Here is a 26,680-nt window from a genome sequence, read left to right as displayed (position 1 = left end):
AGGGAGAGAATCAGGGGCAGCACTAGAATCAGAATACAAATCATCCAGAACATCAAGTACAGGCGGAATAGCTAAGGGCCTGTGCTGAGGCTTCTTAAGGAAAGTCCTAAGGCGTTTCCTGGAATCAGAATATTCCTGGCCCTGCCACTTGAAATGTTCCCTCATGGTGTGCAGAACTTCCCCAAAAGAAATATCCTCAGGAGGGGAGGCCGAAGGTATGGAATCTTCTGCATCCGAGTCCTCATAGGTCTGGAAGAGCTCTTCCTGGCTATCAGAGTGGACAGAGCCCTCCGAATCTTCATCTGAAGGAGTAGGGTCAGAGGGTTCAACCCGGGGCCTTTTATCAGGAGGAGGCTGGGATGCTCTCTCAGGATGGGCCTGTGAACCTCTAATCATGGAAATTAAATCAGCAGCCATGGACATAATTTGTGTCTCCGGAGTCGGCTGAGTTAAGGATTTAGAAGTAATATGCTTTGTTTTGCTGGCCTTAGCCCTAGTGTAGGCCTTAATAGACATGGCCATAGGAGGCCTGGCAGCTCCACGTGCAGGAGTGACCTTGTCTACAGCAATGGTCTTGGGCATTTCCTCGGTTTCGGTATCCGGAGGAAAATCTATAACTGGCGTCGGAGTAATGTCTGGAATCGGAGTTGTCGGTGTCTTCGGTTCGAGCGGTGGAGAGACCGTCTCAGAGGGAACCGGAGCACTCGCGCTAGGTTTTGGCGTGGAGTCGGTAGTAGGCGGGCCGAGGATGTCGGTCCCGGTCTTTTCGCTTTTTGGGAGTTTGCGATGTCGGAAGATCCGACGGCATGGTGTAAGCAAATTTATCGCCGAACAAATCTTCAGCGAACTCCGCCCGGTGCCTGAGAGTGCGCTTGTTGAAGCGAGCACAGGCTACACAGGCTGGTCTGAGCCCAGGCAAGGGAGGCAGTAAGAGTGGAAATCCTTATGAGGTATTTGTTTACCACAAAAAGACAATTGTTAACTTTTTCAGTAATTTCTGACATCGGCTGAGGCAAGAAAAGGTCCCCAACGGGGTACTTAGCTTTTTTGATGACTTCGGTATGGTAGAATACAGGAGCTGACCGACCGGCACTTGCGAACTGCTTCTGCTTGCACCGGCAAGAAAGACTGAAGAAAATGGCGTCGGCTGATGCTTATATACTCCAGCCGCTCTGACGTCGGAGAGAAATGCGACATCAGCCGACGTCGGACCCAGACTTTGGAATCCGGCCGACCAAGGGCTGCCTGAGGCAGGACAACCCACATGTTATGACTGCAGTTGCATTCTTGAAGGACATCAAGTTGTTCCATAGCATTTGAGTTTATAAATTCTAGGAACCTTTGGGCTAGGGTGTTGGAGCTAGAGTAATGCTCCCAGTCTATGTTTGGGTAGTTGAAGTCGCCCAATATAATGGTGTTTGGAGACACCTTCATATTTTCCAGTGTTCTCAGGAGGGCCGAGTTTGGTTCCTGGGTTTGGGAGAGTGGTCTGTAGCAGGCTATAAACTGGAAGGCAGTTTTACCCACTGTTAGTTGCACATGGATAGTCTCTGATGCTTCGTGCTGTGCCACCAACCTGGAGGTGTGGGTATCTTTGACGAATATTGATACTCCCCCTCCTTTTGTGGTTCGGTCCAAGTTTTGGGGCCAAAAAGCATGGTATGAGGTATAACCTGGAAGTGCTGGGGTGCTCTCGGGAGCCTTGAACCAGGTTTCTGTTACTGCACAGATATCGATGTTCTCCATGCTAAGGAGAGTTTTGAGTGCATGCATCTTGAGGTTTAGACTTCTGGCATTGAGTAGCATTATTCTTAGTTTCTTATCCCATGTGATACCTATGGAGGTGGGTTTGTCTTTTGAGCCTTGCCTAAAAAAGGCACTATGGGGGTGGCAAGAGCCTTTGCCAATATCTGAAAGCCCAGGGGTGACAGGTGCAAGCCATCCATAGCGAAGCATCGTAGCTTGTCGAGCATGTCATCCCAGGCTGACAGGCATTGGATCCCCTTTGAATGACACCAATACTTAAGCCAATTGTTGAAATTGATCATCTTGTCTTTATATTGTGGCAGCATTCTTGGTAAGGGTAAGATGCTACTCAAGGTCAGGGTCATACCGGCCTGGGCTACATGCTCAGAGAGCTCCTCTATATCTCTTTTCATGTAGTCCAGGGAGGTACGTCTCAGGTCATTAACACCAGCATGGACAATGACTGAGTCATAGTTGTACTTGCCTTGGAGTGACCTGAGTGCTTGTGTTATGTGGCGGATCCTGGCGCCCGACAGGCAGCTCACCGTGACCTTCTCCTTGTTCAGCCTGGTGAGCGGGACGTCAGTGTGCCTGACAATAGAGTCACCTATTACAAGTGTATCAGGTGTGTTGTTTAGCCTTAAGGGCTGTGACTATTTCGGCACATTGGCTTTGTGAGCTTTGTGTTGCATGTGTTTTGTTTTGGGGTAGCGGTTGCTTGGGTGTCTGCTTTGGAGGTCTCTGCTGCTTAGGCAGATTTTTATTTAGAGCCTCCGAGTATGTTTTTGTGTGTTTATGTGTTTGGTTTGCTGTCGTGGTAGGTCTATGTGAGACTGGAATTGTAGTGAGTGTGGTTTCCTTCTCCTCCTGATTGGTTACACCAGTACTGAGTTGAGTGAGCTTAGCCTCCAGTTTGGCTATATGGTTGCATCTCTCACATGTGTTGGAATTTGTTGGGAGGAGGAGTGGGTTGTCTGTGTACATGAGGCAGTTGTAACATTGCCACAAGATTCCCAGATTCACCAGCTGGACCGGAGAGGAGATTGACAACTGACCTTTGGACATGCTAGAATAGTATTGGGAATTCCTTTATAATTGAAAAAAGGGCCAATGGGGAACAAGGTACTCAAGGGGAGTTTGTGAGGGTGTAGTGCTTTTAATTTTTTAGTGCTGACTTATATAATTGCTTTAGTGAGCAAGTGCCAGGCTTTAGAGTAGGAATAGGATGTTTATTATGAGAACTAGATCAGTTCTAAGGGAAAAAGTGAAGAGCAGACTTTGTGGAACCGAGAATGGTTTAAACCCAATTAAGCGGAGCTGCCCGATGCTGCACTATGCGCAAAATTGTGCAAAGCAGCAAAGCGGTTTTATACAGAGGGACATGAAATAGTTAGAAATAGGCCCAAAATGGCCAATAGACTACCAGATTCTTGTGCTGGCAACACTCCTCCAGGGACAGACAGGCTGCTTTAAGCTCCCCACTGCCACTGGTGAAAAAAGAATCCTCCCTTTATCCAAGAAAGGAAATGGGCAATGCAGGAACTTTCCAAAAGTCCTGAATACAACAAAGCCTGTATTTGGACTACTTTAGGTCAGGAGAAACGGGAAACAAGGATATTTTTTTTGTTTTTTTCTTTTTTTGCAACAAACAGCAGGAAAATGCAATAAATATCTAACACAGGCTAGCGTACTTGAGTGTGTAGCCACAACAGGTAAATGCAACAAACAGGACAAACTTTAAAAGTGCAAGTGCAAAAACAACTTGTGTACAAGATGCCACATTAACAGGCTGTCATTGCAGAAGTTGCTGGTAGATTCAATAAACAGATGCTTTTTAAGTGCATCTTTGAAGCTTTTAATGGTTTCTAGATTTTTGACAATATGTAGGTAGGTGTTTCCAGATAGCAGTTCCCAGTCTACAGAAGGTTGTCTCATATACAGCAGTTTTAAATGGAAGACATAACAGAATGAAACTCCTGTCCTGTGTACTTCTGAATATATAAGGGTTGTCTTGTAGTTTCACTCTTAAAGGGGCAGTGACTGTGTTTTCTCTTGTAAATCAGAGTACTTAGAAGAAAATGGCCCTATTAGGCACAGAAAGCCATTTGGAGTTTTTTTTAGCAAATTCACTGGTGTATCTAGAGGTCTGTAGATTTTATTCTCAGAAGTCTGCATTCTGTGAGTAATGTGGGCTGAATGCATAATGAGAAAAGGAAGGCCACATTCAAGTTTGAGTATTAAAATAATTTTAGCAATGGGTATGCAAGCAACACATGAAAGTCTCGTCAAGTCTGAATCTTTGCAAGGAGTAACAAAGAAAGTGCCAATCCCAAAATAAAGATGGGGCTGTAATCAAGACTTTCTAGAATTTTGTCCACTGGATGAAGATTAGCCATAGTCTAAAGTGTTAAGGTCTGAAACAGTTGTTAACTTTTGACATGTTTTGCAAAGGGGATGACTACTGATAACTTTCAATCGGCATGCACAACTCCAGAGAACAGAGAAATAAACTAAATCTAAATGGACCTTGGCAATAAATGGGGATCCTCAAAGAATTTTAAGTGCAGCATATCTTCAACAAGGGGTACTGAGAAAGACTGAGTACTACTTTAAGGATTTGAAGGAGATTGGACAGGTAAAACAGAGATGGGTACAACACAAGTCTTTCACAGTAGGAGAGTGCAGAACAGTCTTGTATCGACTACTAACTAGGACATAATACACACTGAATAACCTAGGGCATTTAACTTCAATACCAAGAGATTCTGAGTTTCTAAACAAAAGACTTTGCTCATTCCTTATACTAGGCGAGTCTGGCTGACAACCACAATTCCAGCTTCACCCTTGAGAATTAGAAAGTTATTATAAAGCACACAAATCAGGATGCCTTTTAATAATGACATGTATGTATTCTGACTGAGACCAATGCAGCAGCAGTAAAGGCATGCAATGTACTACAAAAGCACATCTCTAAACAGAATCAACCATCTTCCCAGTGAAGTCCAGTTTAAAACATTTACTTTACAATCAAACATGCTTCTCCAGTCCCCAAAGTATGTGAACTTCTCCAGTCCCCAAAGTATGTGAACTACAACAGTACAGAACTGGCATGTACGACAAGGGTCTAAAAGTTAACAGAGCATACTACCAGATCTAATGATGAGAACAGCACCCCCCCCCCCCCAACCCAAATTCAAACTGGCATTTCTTGAATAAATAGCAGAAAGGGCAGATATTTCCTTCACATCTTAAACTACTTTTATATATTTTAAACATATCTGTCCTTTAAGTGGGGGCTATGTAAAGCTGCTGGACAAACCTTCTAATGGAACTTAAATAATATCCTATAGCAGCTGATCTTAAACAGTTAGCTTAGCAACTTCAAAATTTCCCAGTGATGTTTACAATTTATCTAAAAATCATTGTCTGGGGTGGGGGTGGGGTTAAGATTTTCCTCACCCTTTTTGGTGGCTGTTGTTAACATTCAGTGTTAGCATTCAGGCTATTTCATCTTTAAAACCAGAAAGATCCATATGCATCCTCTCCTCCCAGATACCTACTTCTGCTACCTCTCCCTTTAGTTTCCTTAGCTGTTACTACCACTATTACTATTATTGCACATTTATTATTACTAAACATGAACTGTAGTTTTAAATGTACAAATTCAAACCTCTTTTAAGGTGTCCTTGTGCTTTAATTAAACCTAATATATGACTCACAATCACCATCAGAACCAGCATGCAGTGAGAAGAAGCAACACAAGCTAAACAAGACTTCTTTTTTTAACAGCACATTTCAAATATTTACTGGACAGCGACATGACTCAGAAAGCCCAACTGCATAAAACAATCAATCCTTTCACAAAGGGAAAAAATGTGCCCTCCAACCTAGAAATGAGTCAAGACCATTTTTTTTTATTTTTCAAATACATTTGAATTAATTCCATAGTATTTATGCATAACAAATAAGTATGTACTCTGCTTACATCAGAGTGACACTATAACAGATCTTAATGTATACATTTAATTTATAACTATATCCAATCCATTATCAGAGTCTCTGATCAATTATTGTATAGTGTCAATCAACGAATCAACGATAATACTTTTCTCCAAGGGTTGTTGATAAATGGCTTTGGATAAATTCTTAGTTCTTTAATTTTAATTTCCAATAATGCTGTGGTCTTCAGTAGGCTGTGGAAGTCTTCCAAAGTTGGTATTATGTTAGTATTCCATCTTCTTCTTATACACTTCCTTGAAATTACAAGTACAGCCCATATTAGATACATGTTTGACCTATTCAAATGAGGACCTTTGTTCACATTTAATAATACAAGAGCTTTAGTTAAATAAAATGATTCATTAAATAAAGCTTGTAGAAAGTTATTAACACCATTCCAAAATGGCTTTACTTTTAACACAATCAAAGAAAATGTGGTGCCAATCTGCACTGTGTACTTGCTCACATCTCCAACATATTCCCTTTATGGAAGAACTAATTTAACTGATTCTATCTGGGGTTAAGAATGCTCTGTGCAAGCATTTCCAATTAAAAACTTTCCAGTATTGTGTAAAGGATGCATATTTTTATCGATAATAAGATATTTGTTTTAATAACTTCAGTTAACTTTATTGAGTGTCCTTTTGTTATATATTTCCAATATGAGGTTTTGGGTGTTGTTTTATAGTTTATCAATATTTTGTAAAACTTTGAAATACTGTTTCCCATGTCAAAGTCATCATATATGATTTCATATATGTATTTCATAAATTTAGGTATTTCTTTAAATGAAGAACTGTTAATTATTCTACTCAAACCTTGCGAATATGACAGAATACTCTGTATATAAAGTTAGCCAGCCCTGCTGTGGAATTCTGTATGTTGTTTTTATTACTTGCATATCTAAAACCTTTAGTTCTTTGTTACATTAGAGCCAACAAACACATTCTTTCTGTTCCCAGGAATTAATAACTTCTCTATATATTTTATGTGGAAAGTTCTTTGTGACAATAAATGGTGTTAAAAGATCAAACCAGATTTTTAAATCTATATTTGCATTAATAATTTTCCTAAATGAGTCAATGTAATAATTAATCATACAAGTTTTAGTGGGTTTAGTTATGTTATATTGCATACTAATACATAATATGTGCCATGGCAAATTGTTGATCTGTTACTTGAATTTATTTTGTAAATCAAATTCATTTATTGGTATTACAGTTAGCAATTCTTTCCAATTGCAGAGAAATTTGGACTTGTCCAAACTGAGATTGTTTCAGATAGATGCCTTTACATATGTTTTTACATATGTTTCTATATCAGGAAAGTTTAATCCTCCCTGTTTCTATGGTCTGATATGCTGTATTAAAGCTATTCTGTTTCTTTTGAGAATTATTAGGCATGAAGTGATTTCTTTAAGTATTTTCTTTTCTGGTAACAGTTGTATTGTCAAGGCTATATATATAGGATCTTGGACAGTAAAACCATTTTTATTAACTGTAGTGTATCTTCAAATGTTAATATTATTTTGTTCCATTTTTCCACAGAAAATTTAATTGTATTGATGATGATACTGTAGCTTTTTCAGACTAATTCATTATTATCCTTGCATAACTCATTTCCTAGATATTTTAAGGTAGATTCTTGTTTCCCTGTGATGTGATACCCCTTAGTCTGCAGTTTTTTTTATTTAAAAATAAAAATTTTGATTTTGATTTATTGAAATGGAGTCCTGAAGTCATGTGAAATTTGTCAATTAATATATCTAATTCTTGTAATGTCTCTTTTGTATTAAATAATGTTAGTAATATGTCATCAGCAAATATAATTACTTTACAACTGTATTGTTCATAAACATCTATTCCTTTGATTTTTATATTGTTAAAAATTGAATCTGCCAATATTTCAATAGCCAGAGCAAATGGAATCAGTGACATGGGACATCCTTGTTTAGTGCCTTTTGTTATATATATAGATTCAGAAGTAAAAGGACCTAACTTGACATACGCTAAACTATTTTTGTATATATTCTTTAGAGATGAGCAAAGGATGCAGGAAATTCGAATTTTGAATAAATAGTCCCAACTTAGGGAATCAAATGCTTTCTCTATATCTAAGCCAATTATGAGTGTTTCTTTATTTTCTTTATTAACATACCTATAAGAGAAATGATCATTTTAATAATGTCGTGTGCGTCTATGATATATAAATCCAGTCTGATCATTATTTATTGTTTTGGATAGTGGCATTTTCATTCTGTTAGTTAATATTGTCATAAATATCTTATAGCCATTATTTAATGATACAGGTCTATATGAGGTACAGAGGTTTGGGGATTTGTTTTCCTTTAGGATTGGTGTGATTAAGGAATATATCCAAGAGGGTGGTATTAAAGCTTGTGACTGAATTTCTAATAGAGTTTTAAGGAAGAGGGATAGTATCTTTGAAGGAAAAAATTTATATGTTTCCATAATTATGTCATCTACACCTGAAGCTTCATTATTTTTACCCTCTTTTATTGTACCTGTACTTTCTTTGTAGGATATGGATGCTTGCAGATCTAGTTTTAATTTTTCTGTTTTTTTTATATTAGAACATTTTTCATCTAGATTTAATTGATCGATATGTATATATTTTTTTGGAAATGTTCCATATAGTGATTTCTATAGGCATCAAGAATGTCACCTATATCAGAGACATTTTTCCCTTTCTTTTCATGGAAGATAATTTTAATGTTATTAGCTTTTGATTGTATTTTGATTCTTGTGGATAAATTATGTAGATATTTGGGAGAAGTGGCCAAGGTATTAAATTTTTAGTTTTTCTAAAGCTAAACTAGTTTTATGTGTTAGAATTTCATTGCATTTATTGTTTAATACTTCTACTTTCTTTTTAATCTCCAAATGATTTTGATTGTTTCATCTTTTACTGACAAAAGTTTGGATTGTAGATCTAATAATTCAAAATCCCATTCTCCGATTTTTTTATACCAAGTTAAGGTTTTACCATATATGTAAGCTTTTAATGAGTCGCATATCATTTATTTATCTCTATGGTGTAATTAATATCTAAGAAGAACTGTAATTCAGATAATAACCAGGGGTTGAACTCTTTAATTTTCATTACATATGCTGGAATTCTGGAGTTAAAGATTAATGGTTTGTACCTATTTTGAAGTTTATGGTTTGTACCCATTTTGAAGTTTTAGTATCAATGAATTGTGGGCTGAAAAGGGGCAGGGAGTGATTGAGAAATTAATGATTTTAGAGTGTAAGTCACGGGCAGCAAATATTTTATCTATTCTAGTTTGGGTACTAAATCTGTGATCTTGATGGGAAAACAACAAAGATGCATCTTCTTTAAATTTGAAAGTATCTACAAGATGAAATGATTCTACCCACTTGTTTAAAGAACACCAATGGGATATTAAAGCAGACTGCTCAACCTGCTGTCTCTTTTCATACCTGTTCGATACAGCCTCGAAAAATCACCCATGCAGCTTTAAAAACTAATCCATTCAATTGTTTTCCCTGTTAGGCTTTCTACCTTTCCATACCATTTTACTTTCACTTTGAAAACCAAGTTGAAAAACCTCTAGCTGGCTCTGAAATGATGAAGTCACATCTGCCAGAGCTCTTGCTCTAGCTACTGGGGCATTTCCTCCCCCAAAGTGATGTAATCCCCCCTGATTTGCATGCTGTATAGAAGAGCCAGTGGACCTCCCACATTGTGATGTCACAGCTGCCTTGCCCAACCCACTCAACCTAGCAAAAATGTCAAACTATAATCACTTTTCTGAAGAGCCCTACCGATATGTGACAAAGTATAGGCAGAAATACATTAACAGCTGCAAAAACTAAACAGCATAAATTTGCAATGACCATGCATAGACATTAATTGCATGTTTTTAGATAAGAAGCAGATGTCTGTCACAATTAATCGACAATACTACATCAGATAACAAAAAGTATGCAATACCGTAATTTTCTTAAATTACCACTTAAAAAAGCATGTGGGTGCTGTCATGCAAGTCTGTGAAATATTTTGCGTTTATAGTTTATCATTTGTTAGCTATTTAACCAAACAGGAAGAAAAAATAAGTGGGAGTTTGATGCTTTCCAAAACAGTGAGTATTCCCAGTGTTATGGAGCTTGGTTCTAAATTTGACAGGAGGAGTGCAACAAAAAAAAAAAATCTCCCACTGTAAGGAAGGAAAGACTGACAAGAAAATAGTACATTAGTCTGGTCACCTGCTGTGAGCTGTCAATCACATACAGATAATGGGTCAAATTACCCTTAGCTCTTTGACAGCTAGAGAAGGTAGGTATGAAATGGGAGGGAAGATACCTTGAAGAACTAGATTTCAGCTTTCACAAAAGAAATCAAGTTAGCATTTCTAAGAAGAAAGAGCAATAAAAGGCACTTTTCAATTCTGTTCTGTAGCGTTTGCACTGCTTGTGTTTGAAGTAGTAATTGAAAAAGGATAACATTTTAACCAGAAGTAGGTGACTATAACAGCAGTGAATGCCTGCAAAATCAGTGGATTGACAGGAGCTTTAGGGAAAATGTGGCAGATCTGATGCAATTTTTTGGAGACAAACAATGCATTCTGGGATACTTAGAGGCAGACTAAACAGTCAGAATTATTTCAAGATGCCAGCTCCATGTGGTCAGTGTCAGAAATTGCGTATAAAAATATCTAAAAAGCTCTAAATAGTCCCAGAGTGGTGTTAAAATGTAGGAAACACCAAACCATGATGAAATAAACATGTTTTTTTGAGTCTGTAAGTATGGTTGTCCTTTAAAGCTTTTGACACAGCAGATGTATGCAGCGGTCTTTTATTTATAGTTTCAGAAATATCAAATATACAGTTAAAATCTCCTCCTAATATCAAGTTGCCTTTATAATTATTGGAAATGAAATCCAAGTGTTTTTTAACAGTTCCTGTTCCAATGCCTGGGAACCAGTACAAATTGGCTAAGGTCCATATTCTGTTATTATATTTAGCTATTACTAATGCCCTAAGGCCTTTTTTATCTTCATACTTATAAATGATTTCTGGGTTAATCACATTTGTTTTCCATAAAATTGTTACCCCTTTTGTCTGTGTCTTATACGTGGATTGCGCCAATATTAGGATTCCATTTGTAATTGTCATTTGTTTTGAAATTAGTTTCTTGAAGGAAGACAATTTGTGCTTTGTTCAATTTTAAATATTTCAGTAGATTTGATCTCTTGCTAGGATTGTTTAAGCCATTGGTATTTAAAGATAATGAAGTTAAATCCATCTTAGGTTATTTAGACTATGCATTTTTTTGTTTTATTGTGACTACTAAATATTTTCCTCTGATAACTATAAATTATATGTTTGAGGTTTTAAAGGAAATGATCAGTTTTATACGTTTGAGCTTGAGCGTTTACCAAAAAAGTAATGTTTTGATCAGGCATACTAAAAATGTTTTTGTGAAATAAATTTAAATTAATAAATGTTAACAAAACTAAGATCCGCACTAGCCATGGAATGAAAATCATTCCTTATCTGATGGATAAGCCTAAATCCATCAGATTATCACTCATACCTTGACAATCCAGAATATCTGAGCTCCATAAATTGAATCATATGGAAAATATTTGTAATAGGAATAAGCAATATTTATATTATTCTGAACAGATATAGTACTATTGTAGATTAGACAGAATTCTAATACAATATAAATGTCTACTTATTGTACAAGCAATTAATATTTACATGAAAGTTAGATGACAAGCAATTCAATCATAGTAAAGTAGGATGTTATATATATATATATATATATATATATATATATATATATATAAAACCTCAGTAAAAGATTATAGCACACAGTTATTTAACATATTCACCCCTTATTGATGAAGTCTTTCAAAACGTATTACTTAATATAAATAGATGGTAATAACACTTATACCTAATGTTTATAATACAATGTATTTTACTGGATACATCAGAAGTTATATTTCATTGTTTGCCAGAATTTAAGTAATCACTGTTTGTTGCTAACTTAAAGAATCAAGTTTGTTTTATGTGAACATTGGTGAAAGTTGGTGCATTTTAATTATCAGTGCATCCCTCTTCCCTCCCATTTCCTACACATAAGGATTTTCATATCTACCATTTTTTATTATAAAATGAGTGAAATTATAGGCTAAAAACAACAAATTCACTTACTGTGATTAATTGCTACAAGTTTCCTTTCCATATTCATAAACTGCCATTTTATGGCATATACTGAACGTTTTTAGATTTAAATGGCAACATTCTATTTTGTATAATCATCAAAGGTTAAACTGCATGATTATTGACAATTTAATACTATTTGCTCAGAATGTGATTGTTACATTCTGTGACATTCCTAGTTTAGGCTTCTATTGTTTCCCTTGAACAACTTTGTCAGTTTGATGTCATGTATAAAACATTAGTTACCTTGGTAACAGCTTAAGTATTATGTATGATCAATATGGGTTACAAAACCACAATTCAAGTTAAAGCAATTATATGACTTATGTACATTTACATATATGAGAAAATCATCATGCTTCCCCTTGATGTTCATTATAGTATATGTCATTTATGACACGCTAAAACAGTAGTTTTATTATACACACTCCCATGTTATTAAACTGAGTGTCTATTGTCAATTTAGTACTATTTGTTCAGAATATGATTGTTACATTCTGTGACATTTCAAGTTCAGGCTTCTATTGTTTCATGACATGACTTGTTACGGATATTTACTTATATAAGAAAATCATCATGCTTCTCTTTGATGTTTAATGTAGTGAGTCATTTATGACAAGTTAAGACAAGCCCATTTTATTAAATCCTGTCTTTAATATCTAAATTCAGCAGACTGCTTCATCTTACATGACGATTATATATTTTATGTCTAGATTTACTAAAATCAGACATTACATAACCATTGTGTGTTTTTTTTTGTTGGCTGTTGCTTAGTTATTTGAGAGACCACAACTTGTAATGCTTAATCTTATTATTAGCTCCTTCCAAGCATGTTTATATAGTCCACAGACTTTAAATTATGAGACCCTTCTAGTTTCTTATTTGTTGTAAGTATATTTCCATCCTTACATAAACACATAGTTGACTGTGGTGGTGGTGCTGCGGTAGCATTGTCGCCTCACAGTAAGACGTCCTGTTCAATTCTCAGCTTCTGTGTGGAGACATGCGTGAATGGGTGTACCTTCGTTGAAGGTTGTGCGTCAGGGCCAGCAACTCGGCACGTAAAAATCTACTGCCAATCATTAGCGGACCGGAGTTCTGCTATGGCGACCCTAACTGGGAAAAGCTGAAAGACACAACAACAACATACACACATATCAGTACTTCAAGCACGGGCAACAACACCCATCCAGTTTTGCCAGAATACCATTCACTTGTTCATGTGGTGTGTTTCCAGGCAGTTCTTAAAATATCCAAAACAATATATGTCCTGTTCCATTTTACCAGCCTGTTCTATGCAGTGGCCACTCTGCCAATGAGCCACTCACACCTTCCATTCCCACAGATATGTCCACAAAGGAAATCCAATGACTCAATAGCACTTCCTGGCAACCCCAAACACCCCTAGAATCAGCTATATGCCCAACACGTCCAAGCAAGCTCACCTCCCAGACGACTGCAAAGGGTTCTGCACAAGACCAAGTGCTCTTCTTGGTCTTTCACAATAACTCAGACTTCCACTCTTATGTAAGCCCTTAATGTGTTTGGACCAAAATACATTTTAAATATTGCACTTATTATTTTTTTTTGTTTTTTTTTTTGTTTTTTTATCAAGAATCGACTTGAGCTAAATGAAGTGTTGGGAGACTATCAATATGTGTACATGTGGTTTAAAACAGGCCTTTTATTTTATTTATTTATATATATATATATATATATATATATATATATATATTTTTTTTTTTTTTTTTTTTTAAACCAAAATCATTGCCGAGAATCATCTCAGAGGCTCCTCAGAGTCATTAAGCACTATCATCACTCTGTCTCCATTACCATAGCAACCTGGGAGCATCTGTTTCTGTTAGTGTATCTGTGTACTGCATACCAGAGGCTCGCGATGCACCAGAAGCAAAGCTTCACTTCACTGCAACTTCAAGCCTAAATTCCCTCCCTTTCAGCGAGGCAGCAGCCAGGAAAAGAACAGAGAGCAAATAGATAAAAAAAAAATAAACCTCCCAACAAGCCGCCACAAGAGATAACACATTCTTCCAGCCTTCACACCTCTCACTCAGCAGATGTATAAACAAACTATTCTCTGCCAAAATATCCCAAATCACAGTTTTATCCACCCCCTTCCCCTGGATCCAGGCTAAAACACCAAATGTCTCTTCCTAATACACAAGCATCAGTAAACCTCGATCATAAGTCGCACCCACAGCTTCCTGGACATGAAAACAGCAACATACAACAGCTGCCAGACACAGCTACATCCACACACACACCAGGTCAGGCTTAGTCAAACAGTGTTCGAAGCTGTGATAACTGCCATAACTGATATTAACTATGTTTAGACAGAAACACTGCAAAAGGTGCCAAGGGATATGCAGACCACCAGCCAAGTGACAGTGAAGGGTGTTTATTCAACCAAAACAGATGCTCCACAAGCACATTAACACTTCACAAATACAATAAGTTTTCATTCATCACAAACTTCATCAGATGTGGAATGAAAGAGGCTGACTTGAAGCCAACTTAAAATGAACCAAAGGCTTAGACACAATCCTGGACAGCCTCAGACAGGTAGGCTGATTCCCAGAAGCAGAAACTTCCATTTTCACCACAGCAGAAACAGCAGCAATGTGCTTGTGGAACGTCTGTTTTGGTTGAATAAACAGCCTTCGCTGTCACTTGGCTGGTGGTCTTCGTATCCCTTGACACCTTTAGAAGTTTTTCAGTATTTCTTGTGCCTTGGTGGAATTTTTTTATGTTTAGACAGACTAATAATGACATTTGTACTAGCTGCCATACACGGCTGCATCCACGCACACCATATCAGGATTGATCAAACAGCATTTGTACTAAGAGCTTGCTACTATTATTCAACCAGGATATACATGACATTTCTAAATCATACTTTAACTGAAGAAGGCATCAGTCTCCATGACAGCATTTTTTTTGCAAAACACTCTACTGTTACTGCTATTATATATGATGTTAATTTGTTACATTTGAGTCTGAACTCTGATGAATGGTACCTTGTTGAATTAGTTAATTACTTAAATTATTATAAGTAAAAACAATGAAAAATGAACATGATAAAGTATTCACTGAGTTCAAGTAGGGGAATAGAAACTTCTATGTTTATATTACATGTTGCTTTGTTTGACTTATATATAATGTAAATAGTAACCCATCTTAACCTACCTTTGCTTGTGAAGAATTACTGGGCTCTTTGAACATTCTGAATAAAGCATTACTGTTTCTCAGTTGTTTAAGAAACCATCCTTTTTCTAAATACAAACAGATGACAAGTGATGTACCACATCAGTTGATACTTTGAGAGATGTAGTTGTAAGAGTTATTTTTTGGGACAGCTATCTTGGCATCAGTTTTTTGTTTCTTATTAGCATCAGTCCAAGGATTTGTTTCTTTTATTCTTTTAATAGTAAGGGCCATCCATTCCATTTCTTCTGGGATAGACGGTTGTTGTTTTTGATGAATATAGTAGCTTCTTCTAAGTCATTAAAGGTTCTCATCTCACTGGCAAAAAGTATTTTCATCTTGGCTGGAAAGGCCAACTGTGCTTTAATGTTGTTTTGTTTCAACAGTTTTATTACTGGCCAGACTTTTTTCCTTTCTTCTAGTATTCTGGAAGAATAATCATTGTCAAACCTCATCAGGCTTTGATTGTATTTTAGGGGTGATTTTCTCCAAGCAGATTTTAATATTAGTTCCTTGTCCAGAAATGAAAGACATTTTATAACTATGGATCTAGGTGGAGTATTTGTTGAGTTAGAAGCAGGTTTCCTCAGTGCTCTATGCCCCCTTCAATTCCAAATGAAAATCCCTCTTTTAAGTCTAAAAATTCAGGAATCCAGGTTAAGAATGACATAATGTCTTCTCCTTCAGTGTTTTCAGGAAGACCAAAGATCCTTATGTTGTTTCTCCTTTCCCTGTTTTCTAAGTCATCTGTTTTGTTAAGTAGCCATGTATTCTGTTTAAGCAGAAATTCTTTCTGGAATTCTTCCTCTTTGAGTCTCCCTTCAATGTCATTTAGAGAAGTATGTATATTTGTTATGTTTGTATGGTGTTGCTATAATTGTTTTTGAGAATTCAATTTGAGGTTTTCTAAGTCATTTTTAAAGCCATCCATCTTCAAAGATAGTTTCCTGTAGGGTAGATATCAATTGCAGCTCTTTTTTCAAAGCAGCATCTAGATGATAATTCCTTGAGTTGTTCATATTCAGTGACTCAATATATCTCCAAGTTACTTGAAAGGAAACATTTTTGTATATCTCCACCAAAATTGATATTTATGGGGTTTAGTAGTTTATCTATAGATTTCTGATGTCTTAAACCTGAAAATAATAAAATGTTCCTATATTATAGTAGTTTATGGAGCTATCAAAATTCACTGCTCTCAGTTGGCCATCTAGGCTCTGTCCCACGAGTCAGACAATTTGTTAAGTACTCACAAAAGGCAGCACAACCAAGCATCTAATGGATGCAAAGGAGCAACTTTTAAGTGGCGAACAGCAGCCTAAGAGAGGGAACATTTAACAGGGAATATTAAACTGCTCAGAAACAAGCAAGCTGAACCATGGATACTACCAGTTAACAAGCAACTCACTATTTATTGTTCCAAGAGTCCCCCTACAAGGATTAGCATCAGTCTGGTAGCACCAGAGAGAAGTCTTGTTGTGTCATCTGCTTTTCCCAGTTAGTGGTCGCCATAGCGGAACTCCGGTCCGCTAATGATTGGCAGTGGATTTTTAAGTGCCGAGTTGCCAGCCCTGATGCACAACTTTCAATGAAGGCATGCCCATTTACGCATGTCTCCACACTAACTGGGAATTGAACAGGACAACGTCTTACTGTGAGGCGACAATGCTACCGCAGTACCAGAGAGAAGTCTACTACATTGAAAACATGCTTGTTTACATCACCGCACAGAACACTGACATTTAACAACACAAGCCACATTAAATTGTGATCTTGCACAAAGCAGTTTAATGCCACTTTAACCCACAGGTTCATCCTAGGCTAAGGAAAGCAGGGGCATTTAAAACACGGAAAATGAAGTCTATTTTAGGTACTAGCTACAGACATGAATGCTCTGGGGCGAGTAAATTTAGTCTGTTTACAGTCACACCAAATGTGAACAATGACAAGTAGCCACAGAGGCTCTACACAAAGCTAACAGCACTAAGATTCACTGTGGGTCAAAACTTCAAGTCTTAATAGAAACCCAATAGATCAATGCAGGCAATGTCATCACTCGCGAGTGCAAGTCCCCACGATACCTGACAGGTGCCTGAAAACTGAAAAATGGTGGTCCTCAATGGAGATTGATAGGACTGAATATATGCTTTTCGGATCCAGATTTTACTACAAAAAAAAAGAGCAAACTCAGATACAGTGTCACTGCTTTTCATCCTCATCACATGTAAGAAGCATGTCTAGGCCGTATCCAAGTGTACATTCGAAGCCCAGGAGCATAGGCAAGGGCCACACTGACACTCCTGCCAGTGTCACTGACTCAGCAGTTGACAAACGTGCCTATGATGTTGGGAAGATCACAAGACTGTAGGTTCTATTCCCACATTAGCTGCATAGATTTATTTTGTTCAAATATCAGCACTGAAGGGCAGCATAAGAAGAGGCACTGGACTTCTGAGGCAGCATTTTTCAAGTGTAACATTACGTCACATTAAGCCAAGGTCATATTTACCGAAGTGAGTGGGAGTGCAGGTAGATGTAAAAGATCCACAGTACTTATCAAAGAGTATTGAGGAATTTATGTCAGGCCAAATTTTCCATAGTCAAACTGAACACCAGTGCTCCTGTAACTACGAGCCATGTCTAGCAGGATTAACATAACCAAGAGCAGCAGTTAATTAATTAATTAATTAATTAATTAATTAATTAATTAATTAAATCAGTAATTAGATAAGTATTTTACACATTTTAACAGTAGTCTCAAATCAATTTCCAGTTGCAATTCAGCTACTATTCCTTAAAGCAGTCAAATGAACAAAGAACTGAATGAACTCCACCTTCAGTAAGGGCCTACTGACAATACACACAAGGTCTGTGCAGCAAATACAAGCTAGCTAAGATCTGCTATGCAAAAACAAGCAACATGCTCATCATTCAACTTTCTCCATCAAAAACATAAACCACACAGATTCTTACCGGTTTCTCCAATCTGAAGACTAATGAAAAGAACAAAATAAATAAGACAGCACTGGATTTCGTCATTGTGTACCTAAAGAGGAAAGAAATATTAATCCAGAATGTTAAATCAGTTAGGATTTTATAACAGTTAAGCGTAAACAATCAGTTAAAAGAGTACTACTAACTACACAAATTGTACCCCCCATGTCATACCTTACAACAAACAACTTATTCAAAATCACAATTAGACAGAAAAAAGGGAGACAATGGACTGGAACAGTGCAAAGGACTGTACCTCCAGGTTATATGGGTAACAAAACTAAAATGCTATAGAACATGAATTTTTTTAAGCAAGATCACAAGAAAAAGAAGTTATGTACTCACCATAACATTCCATGTATGTAGTCCATCTCGCCGAACATTATTAGGTGTGGGTTCGGAGCCAATCCTCAGCTCCGACTCAGCCACTTAGAAAGCCTGAAAACTTCTGATTGGCTCGTGGCTGGGAGGTATCCCATGGTGCATGAGCACATTCCCCAGATCTTGTTTGCTACTAGTCTATCAGAATAAGACAGGAAAAAGGACACAGATCCAAAAGAATAAACTGTAATAGAGGCGCTCTTTATGGTATAAACCACTGTAGAAAAGGAACAAAAAACTGTTTCCAGATCCTCCAGGAAGGGGGCTGGTGGGTGGGTTCGTAATAATGTTCGGCGAGATGGACTACATACATGGAATGTTATGGTGAGTACATAACTTCTTTAGGTTATGTAGTCCTATCTCGCCTCCATTATTACGTGTGGGACAGCGTCCCTAGCTTCTTGAATGGGTGGCTCACTGGAAAATGCTCCTGAGTACCGTGGAACCAAACAAGGCTCTACCCCTGGAAGTTAAATCCAATATATAATGGGAATGAAGGTATGAGGGGTAGCCCATGTTGCTGCTGCACATATATTATCAATAGGTGTCCTGGCTTGGAAGGCAGCAGAAGTAGAGAACGACCTGGTGGAATGCGCTTTGACTTTAAAGGGTGACTCCTTTCCCTGAGAAGTGTAAATAAAGGAAATACAACTAGAGATCCAGTTCGATAGTGTGACCTCGGAGACTGGCAAACCCATTCTCGCCTCAGCAAAAGAAACGAACAGCTGTTCTGATTTTCTAAATCCTTTGGTCCTGTGGATATAGAAACGCAGTTATCGATGCACATCCTATTGATGGAATGCATACTCTGCTTTACTGGTGTGATTAGGGAAGAACACTGGCAATTCAGTTGTTTGGGTTAAGTGAAATTGAGAACAGACTTTAGGAATAAAAGAAAGATTGGTCCGGGGAGAAACCCTGTCTTTGTGAAAAATTAAATATGGAGGTTTAACTGATAGGGCTTGTAGTTCAGAAACTCGTCTTCCAAGACAGGAATTTCAACTGAACACTATGGGCTGGTTCAAAGGGTGGCAAAGTAAGTCTAGACAGGACTAGATTCAGATCCCAGGGAGGAATAGGGTCTTGAACAGGAGGTCTTAACATCATGGAACCCCTAAAAAAAGATTTGCACAGTTTGTGACACAAGACTGGAATCATTAATCCCCGCATGAAAATTAGATATTGCTGCTAGCTGAACTCGGAGAGTAGCAGCCGCTGAACCCTGGTAAAAAAAGTTCTGAAAGGAACTCTAAAACAATAGTAATGGGAGCTGTAAATTGATCAACTTCTGTATTGTGTACCCATATAGAAAATCTCTTCCATTTACTGTGACACAATTTTCTAGTCGAAGGCTTGTGAGAAGAGGTAATAATATGGGTTACAGCTGGAGACATATCATGAAGCCTGACTAGTGACGGAACTGGAGCAGCCATGCTGTCAGTTTGAGAGTGTGGAGACTGGGGTGAAGAGAACCGGACATGTGTGTCAGGAGGTCTGGCACTGGGTCCAGAGTCCATGGATAGTCGAACAGGTGAGGCTCAAGAAAGGGGAACCAAATCTGATGAGGCCACTAAGGAGTGATGAGGATCATTTTGCTTCTCAACAACATTGCTTTCTGTATGACCTTGGGAATGAGTGGAAAAGGAGGAAAAGCATAAAGGAGTCCCGGGGGCCAATCGTGGACTAGTGCATCTCTTGGAGACTCTTCCGGAGGGGGGATGAGGGAGAAAAAGGTGCTGCATTTGGTGTTGATGGGGCTGGCAAAGAGATCGCAGCAGGGTTGTCCCCACTTGTGGAAGATCAGACTGGCTACTTTCTGGTTCAAGGACCATTCGTGAGGTAACAATAATGCCCTGCTTAGCTTGTCCGCTATCACGTTGAAAGTCCCCAGGATGTGCATTGCAATGAGAAAGCATTGGGAAGAAGTCGCCCAATTCCAAACTCGCAGGGCCTCTCAACATAAGGGATATGATCTGGTCCCCCCCCTTGTTTGTTTAGATACCAAACCACCGACATCTTGTCGGTCTGGATAGCTATCGTCCCTAGAGGGAAAAAGTCGTGAAGTGCTTGCAATGCTAGAAGCGCCGCTCTCATCTCTAAGACACTGATATGCAGATGGGCTTCCTGATCTTGCCATGTGCCTTGGACAGTCTTGCCAAGATAATGCCCCCCCCCCCACCCTATATGGGAGGCATCCGTGGTCACAGTAGCAATGGGTTGGTGCAGTACAAAAGGAGTCCCTGTGGTAAGATGACCTGGTTGAATCCACCAGCGTAGATCGTTTTTGCAAGAATCTGTGATCAGAATCTGGTGATGTAGAGGTAACTGCTGAAAGGACCACTGGGATGACAGGAGCCATTGGAGTATCCTCATATGTAGTCTTGCTAAAGGTACCAAGGTTATGGTCGACGCCATAGTTCTGAGAAGCTGCAACACCACCTTTGCTTTGACACTTCAAAGGGGAAGCATCCTGTAAATTTGCTGCGCAAGATTCTGTATTCTGGCTGTCATAGAAACCATGTCTATGTTTGCTCCTATAACTGTTATAGACTGAGTGGGCAAAGTTGAGGATTTTTCCCAGTTTATAAACATTCCCAACTGGGAACAGAGCTTGAATGTGGAATCTCTTGACTGAATTAGACGATGCCTGGTGGTGGCGGTCAGGAGCCAATCGTCCAGGTATGGAAAGACTTGGATTCCCTGATGCCTCAAATGAGCTGTGACTACTGACATGTACTTGGTGAACACCCGGGAGGCTGTGGTGAGACCAAAGGGCAGCGCCCGAAATTGGTAATGATTGGCTCCCAGCCAGAAGCACAGGTAGCTCCTTGATGCTTTGTCCATCATTATGTGGTAGTAGGCATCCTGGAGATCTATTGAGCACATCCAACTGTCTTTCCCTAACAGAGGGAGTATGGATTGTAGAGTGACCATTCGGAACTTGGACTTCTTTACATACTCGTTTAACCTGCTGAGGTCTAGGATGGGTCTCCAGTCTCCTGTTCTTTTTGAAACTAAAAAGAACGTGGAGTATGTTCCAAATCCTGTCTGGTCTGCAGGGACCTTTTGGATGACTCTTTTTAACAGCAGCTTTTTTATCTCTATAGCCGCTTGATTCCTGTGATTGGGTGGTACATCTGGGATCATTTTGGGAGGGTGTGGTGGAAGGGAAAAGGGTATAGAATAACCTCTGGTGCTAATGTCTTGTACCCACTTGTCTCGAGTGAGACTTAGCCAGGCTTCTGGGTACAAGGACAGGCGACCCCCGACCAGCTCCAGAGACGCACAGTCTGGTTCCACATCAGGAACGCTGATAGGGACGGTCACGAAAGGAATCACGACCTCCCTGATTTTGTGGGCCTCCCGTGCCTCTAGGATGACGTCTACCATTATTTCCTCCTCCCCTGCTTCTGAAGGAGGAATCACCCTGTATATCCTGGAAAGGTCTCTGCGATTTCTTGAACCACATTTTACCGCTCTTCTGACCTTTAGGGTAAGGTCTAGAAGGAACAGTAAAATGGACTCCCACGGCAGAGAGAGTCTTTCCTTCCTGTTCACACCTGGTGAGGGTATCTTTCACCTTGGGTCCAAAAAGAGAGGATCCGTCTAAGGGGGCATTGGTGAATGTAGACTTGAAAGGCTCAACAAAGTTGCATAGATGCATCCAGGAATGTCTCCTTAAGGAGACTCCTGAACCCGCCACCCTACTGGCACCATCAGCTGCGTACGAGATCAGCCACATGGAGGAGTTAACAATAGATATGAGAGTAGCCAACTGAGCCAACACTGTAGATGGGACTGCTTCAGTAGAGGTACCCTGAAGAGCATCTCCTAATTCCTTTAGGAGATCTCTCTGAAGTCTCATAAAATGTAATAGATAGTTCAGCGATCGGAGTGTAAAAGCCGCTGAAGAGAAGATATGCTTCCCATACCTATCCATCGTTCGGGATTCCTTATTGGGCGGATGGATAGAAGAAGAAGTCTCTGCTAGCACCTTCTTAGTGGCTGCCGCCACCACCATGGCATCAACAGGTATGCCCTTGGATAAAAATTCTTTGTCTTTAGGGCGGAAAGAAATTTATTTGGCCTCCTGGGGACCAATTCCATGGCATCAGGAGTCTGCTATGCTTTCTGACTCACAAGATCCGGTAATTCATCAAATGGAGGAGACACCCATGAAGCTGAGGGGTTGAGACCTGAAAGCCTTCAGGTACACTGACTCCTCATCGGATGGGGTAATGGTGGGCCAGCCGCCTCTCTGTCTGAGGATCTCCAAAATGTCTGCAAAAGAGACATCTTCAGAGTATGACTTAGGGGATCCCTCCAACTCATCGAGGTCAGTGTCAGATGTGACAGACTCGTCAGGGGAGTCTACATGCTTCCTCTTACATGATCTCTTCCGAGGGAGCTCCTCAGCGGGGTCCTCTGGGGAGGTCTCGGAAGATCGGGAGCCACCCAAATGGGGGTCCGGAGGCTGTGGGTCTCTGTCATCCCGGGGGAAAGAGAATGCGGAGACTGTAATCGGCGCTTGAGGGAATATAGCAGGTACTTCTACATGGGACGGATGAACTATCCAACATGCTCCTCATCCTCACTAAGAACGATTCCTCCGGCTCCGAATGACGCCCTGGCCCCAACGAGAGCGCAGGTGCTGATGGCTCCAAAGGAATCGGCTCAGAGAACGATGTAGGGTCTGAGCTCACTCGGGCCAACGCACCAAGAGGAAGACTCAGCACCAAAGAGGTTTGGTTCCAAGTGTCCCCCTCGGGGCCGACCGAAGAGCTTCGGACCCTAGACACTTCAGACGGGGCCGAGAGTGTCGGAGTGGAACTTGGCTCAGAGACAACCACACGGGGTGCTGGAGCCGAGGACACCACTATAGTCTGTACTGGCAATGTCGGCTCCAAAGGACCAATCTGAGTTGGAGGAGGAAAGAGATTAGGATCAGTAGCAGGAGTTGGCTCCGAGACCGAATGGGTCGGAGCCGATAAATATTTTGGCAGGGCCGACGACATGAGGAGTCTGAGCACCACTCTCTCGATGTCTTCTTCAGATAAGCTCCTGGAGGATCTGGAGGACAGTGTGGGAGACCTTGTTCTCTCCAATATAGGTAATTTTAGAGTAGGGGAGACCGGTGGAATGTCTATAGACCGGCTCCGAAGAGGACTGCTAGTAATCGGCACCAAAACACTTGGTGCTGATACTGCAGGGTCCGTGTCCAGAATCTTAATCGGCCCCGAAGACTGTGCAGCCAAAGAGACAGAGACCAACTCCGATTTTGGTAATTTCTGTGGAGGTTCAGAGACAGAAGTTGAGGCTGGAGAAGGCTGTTTAGACGTCTTGTCCTTATCCTTTCTAGAAGACTGCAACCTAGCAGAGGATGAATAACTGGCTAGATCTTCCTCGAAGGAAGGTTTTAACATGCCTTTTAAAACCAGCTTATTCTTTCATTCCTGGAGTACTCTAGGGCTAAAAGAATGACAAAAGAGACAAGTTTCTTGTAGATGTATGGCCCCTAAGTATTACACACAGATGCTATGTCCATCAGTGATGGACATTTTTTGCGAACATTTAGTACACTTTTTAAACCCTGACTGTTTATGCTCTTTATGTTCCTTGGATATAATGGCAGTAGAGAAAAAAAACAACACACACACACAACAGGAGAGGAACTAGATCCTGTAACTTAGGCAGATCTAGCCCTAACACCCACAACAAAAATAAAAAGATTTTACTAGGTTCTCTAACTTAAATGAACCTAGTGGAAGAAAGAAAAAGGGAACAAACTAGCACCTCTAAGTTAAACGGTCTAGTCAGAAACACACACACTCACGGGAACCACACACAAACGGCCAACAGGCACAAGAAAATTTTAAACAGCAATAAGTCAAATCCGGTTAAACACAAATCAGTAATCACAATAAGACTGTCAGCAATCAGAACAAAACTTCACAAGAAGCAAAAGACTCCTAATAAGCAGTAATAATAATGAACTGAATCACTTAGCCACGGACAACCAAAAGAAGCTTCCGACTGAAGACACGGCAAACGAGATCTGGGGAATGTGCTCATGCACCATGGGATACCTCCTAGCCACGAGCCAATCACAAGTTTTCAGGCTTTCTAAGCGGCCGAGTCGGGAACACACATGTTATAATGCCAATCACAAGTTTTCAGGCTTTCTAAGCGGCCGAGTCGGGAACCCACACGTAATAATGGAGGCGAGATAGGACTACATAACATTGGATTTTTACATGACAATTTGGATAAATCAAGTTAATAATCTGTTCATTTTTGTTAAATGCTTATCCAATTCAGGGATACGAGATCTAAAGCTTATCTCAGCATGCAACATAAATTTCAAAACTATACACCACAGTTGTGTAACACTGAAACATTAGATACCAAGTAAAACCCAGTAGGCACAACCCTCTTTTCAAGGGCAGGTTAAATGATTTGCTTAAAGTCACACAGTATGCAAATAGAAGCTGAAGGAATCAAACCCTGAAGTTAGTTACTTCCTTTTTACTTATTGTATGCTGTGACAACAGTATTTTCTTTCCATCAGACTCTATTCTTAAGAAAGAAGTAGCATACTGAACATTTCTAATCTTTTAATTTACAGTTGTTATATATACAATTCATTGCATAAAGTTTTCCTACATTTCTTCTTCCCAGTGTTTTCATGACTCTAAGGTTTTAAAATGATTAAGCATAATAAATAAATAAATAAATCTATTACTCCAACTCTCCCTCATTCCAATCCAAATGAAACTCCAAGCTGTTGCCTTCAGTGTTAAAGTATTGCTCCATGCTGGAGTTCAATTGTCTCTCTTAGGGTATCTGAAGAAAAAAAAAAATCCCCAAGCAGTGGTGCACTCATTCCCCCCCTACCCACTAGCCCACAGGATGCCAGACATGTCCCCCCAGAGGGGAATGAACCTATCCATACAAACAGCAGAGAGAAAGGCCCTTAGATCTTAAGCAATGCAGTCCAAAGGTGATAAGCGACAATTCAAAAACTTACTAGATATGGAATAATCCAAATTAACTTCCTCAACTAAAGAGGACCATAAGGCGTTCTTTAGTTACATTCATAACCTAAAAGAAAAGGCCCAGAATTGTGCTGAACAAGTAGTTAATGATACCACATATACTGAGACAGCCAGTGGCGGCTCGTAATATCAGACTGTAGGACTGCAGCGCCCCCAGCTGTGAATCACAATGGTACAGTCCTACAAGTCCTCCAAACAAAGTGAATCCAGACTGCTGCCTTACCAGTCCGGATTCAGGAAGAAGGAAGCAGACTGCTGATTCCGCAGAAGTCTATGCATTGCTGACCGCATAGACTGGAAGGGGATCGGACTGCAGAGTCAGCAGTCTTGGAAACTTCCCAGAAAAGAGCTGAGAAACCGGAAGTGTGCATTCCAGTGCAATAGCAGGATTACTGAAGCTGTGCTGTGGGTTTAAGCTGTGATTGATTCTATCATTACTGAAGGATGACTGCAGAAACTTACTGAAGCTGTGCTGTGGGTTTAAGCTGTGGATTGATTCTATCATTACTGAAGGTATGACTGCAGAAGCTGTGGATTGATTCTATCATTAGGAGACTCAGGATGAAGAAGCGAGGTATGGATGATGATGTGCGTGTGTAATGCCCCAGCTGGTTTATACTGGTGGCTAGAGAGAAGTCAGGATACCTGCTGATGGTGGTTAGAAAATACCTCAGGGTTGAACCCTGTACCTTGGGTGCAGGTAACAAGAGCCTGACTTCCCTACCCACCACCATTTCTGAAACTTTTGCAGATTTTTGCCTCATGTTTTGTTCTGTTCCGTTCCTCGTAAAATCTGTGGTTTCTGAGTTTTTAATTCCTTAAATAGTTGATGGTGCAGTGGTAGCATTGTTGCCTCACAGCTAGAGGTGCTCTACTTTGATTCTTGGCTGGGGTCATAGCCGGCCTTAGGCATAGGCCAACTAGGCGGCCACCTAGGGCGCTGCTCTAGCAGGGGCACTTTTTCAGTGTTTATTTGGTGTAGGTAGACCAGGATGGGGGCACTGGGTGGTGTGGTGGGAGGGCGCCGTGGAGCCCTTTTGCCTAGGGCACCAGCTGACCCAAGGC

General features: G+C 39.8%; 1 protein-coding gene across 1 annotated transcript in view; it reads right to left on the bottom strand.

The window, feature by feature from the left end:
* Positions 1–26,680, bottom strand: part of SLC35C2 (solute carrier family 35 member C2) — a 412,193-nt gene that overhangs the window by 261,878 nt on the left and 123,635 nt on the right. Inside the window, exon 4 of the mRNA XM_044090136.1 lies at positions 18,159–18,231. Within this exon, the coding sequence (XP_043946071.1) occupies positions 18,159–18,231 (73 nt within the window). The remainder of the gene's footprint in view (positions 1–18,158; positions 18,232–26,680) is intronic.

This window comes from Protopterus annectens, chromosome 12.part0, assembly GCF_019279795.1.
Source record: "Protopterus annectens isolate FY-2018-M chromosome 12.part0, PAN1.0, whole genome shotgun sequence".
Lineage (NCBI taxonomy): Eukaryota > Metazoa > Chordata > Ceratodontiformes > Protopteridae > Protopterus > Protopterus annectens.
The sequence above is the reverse complement of the archived record's forward strand: the minus strand, read 5'-3'. Positions and strand labels throughout refer to the sequence as shown.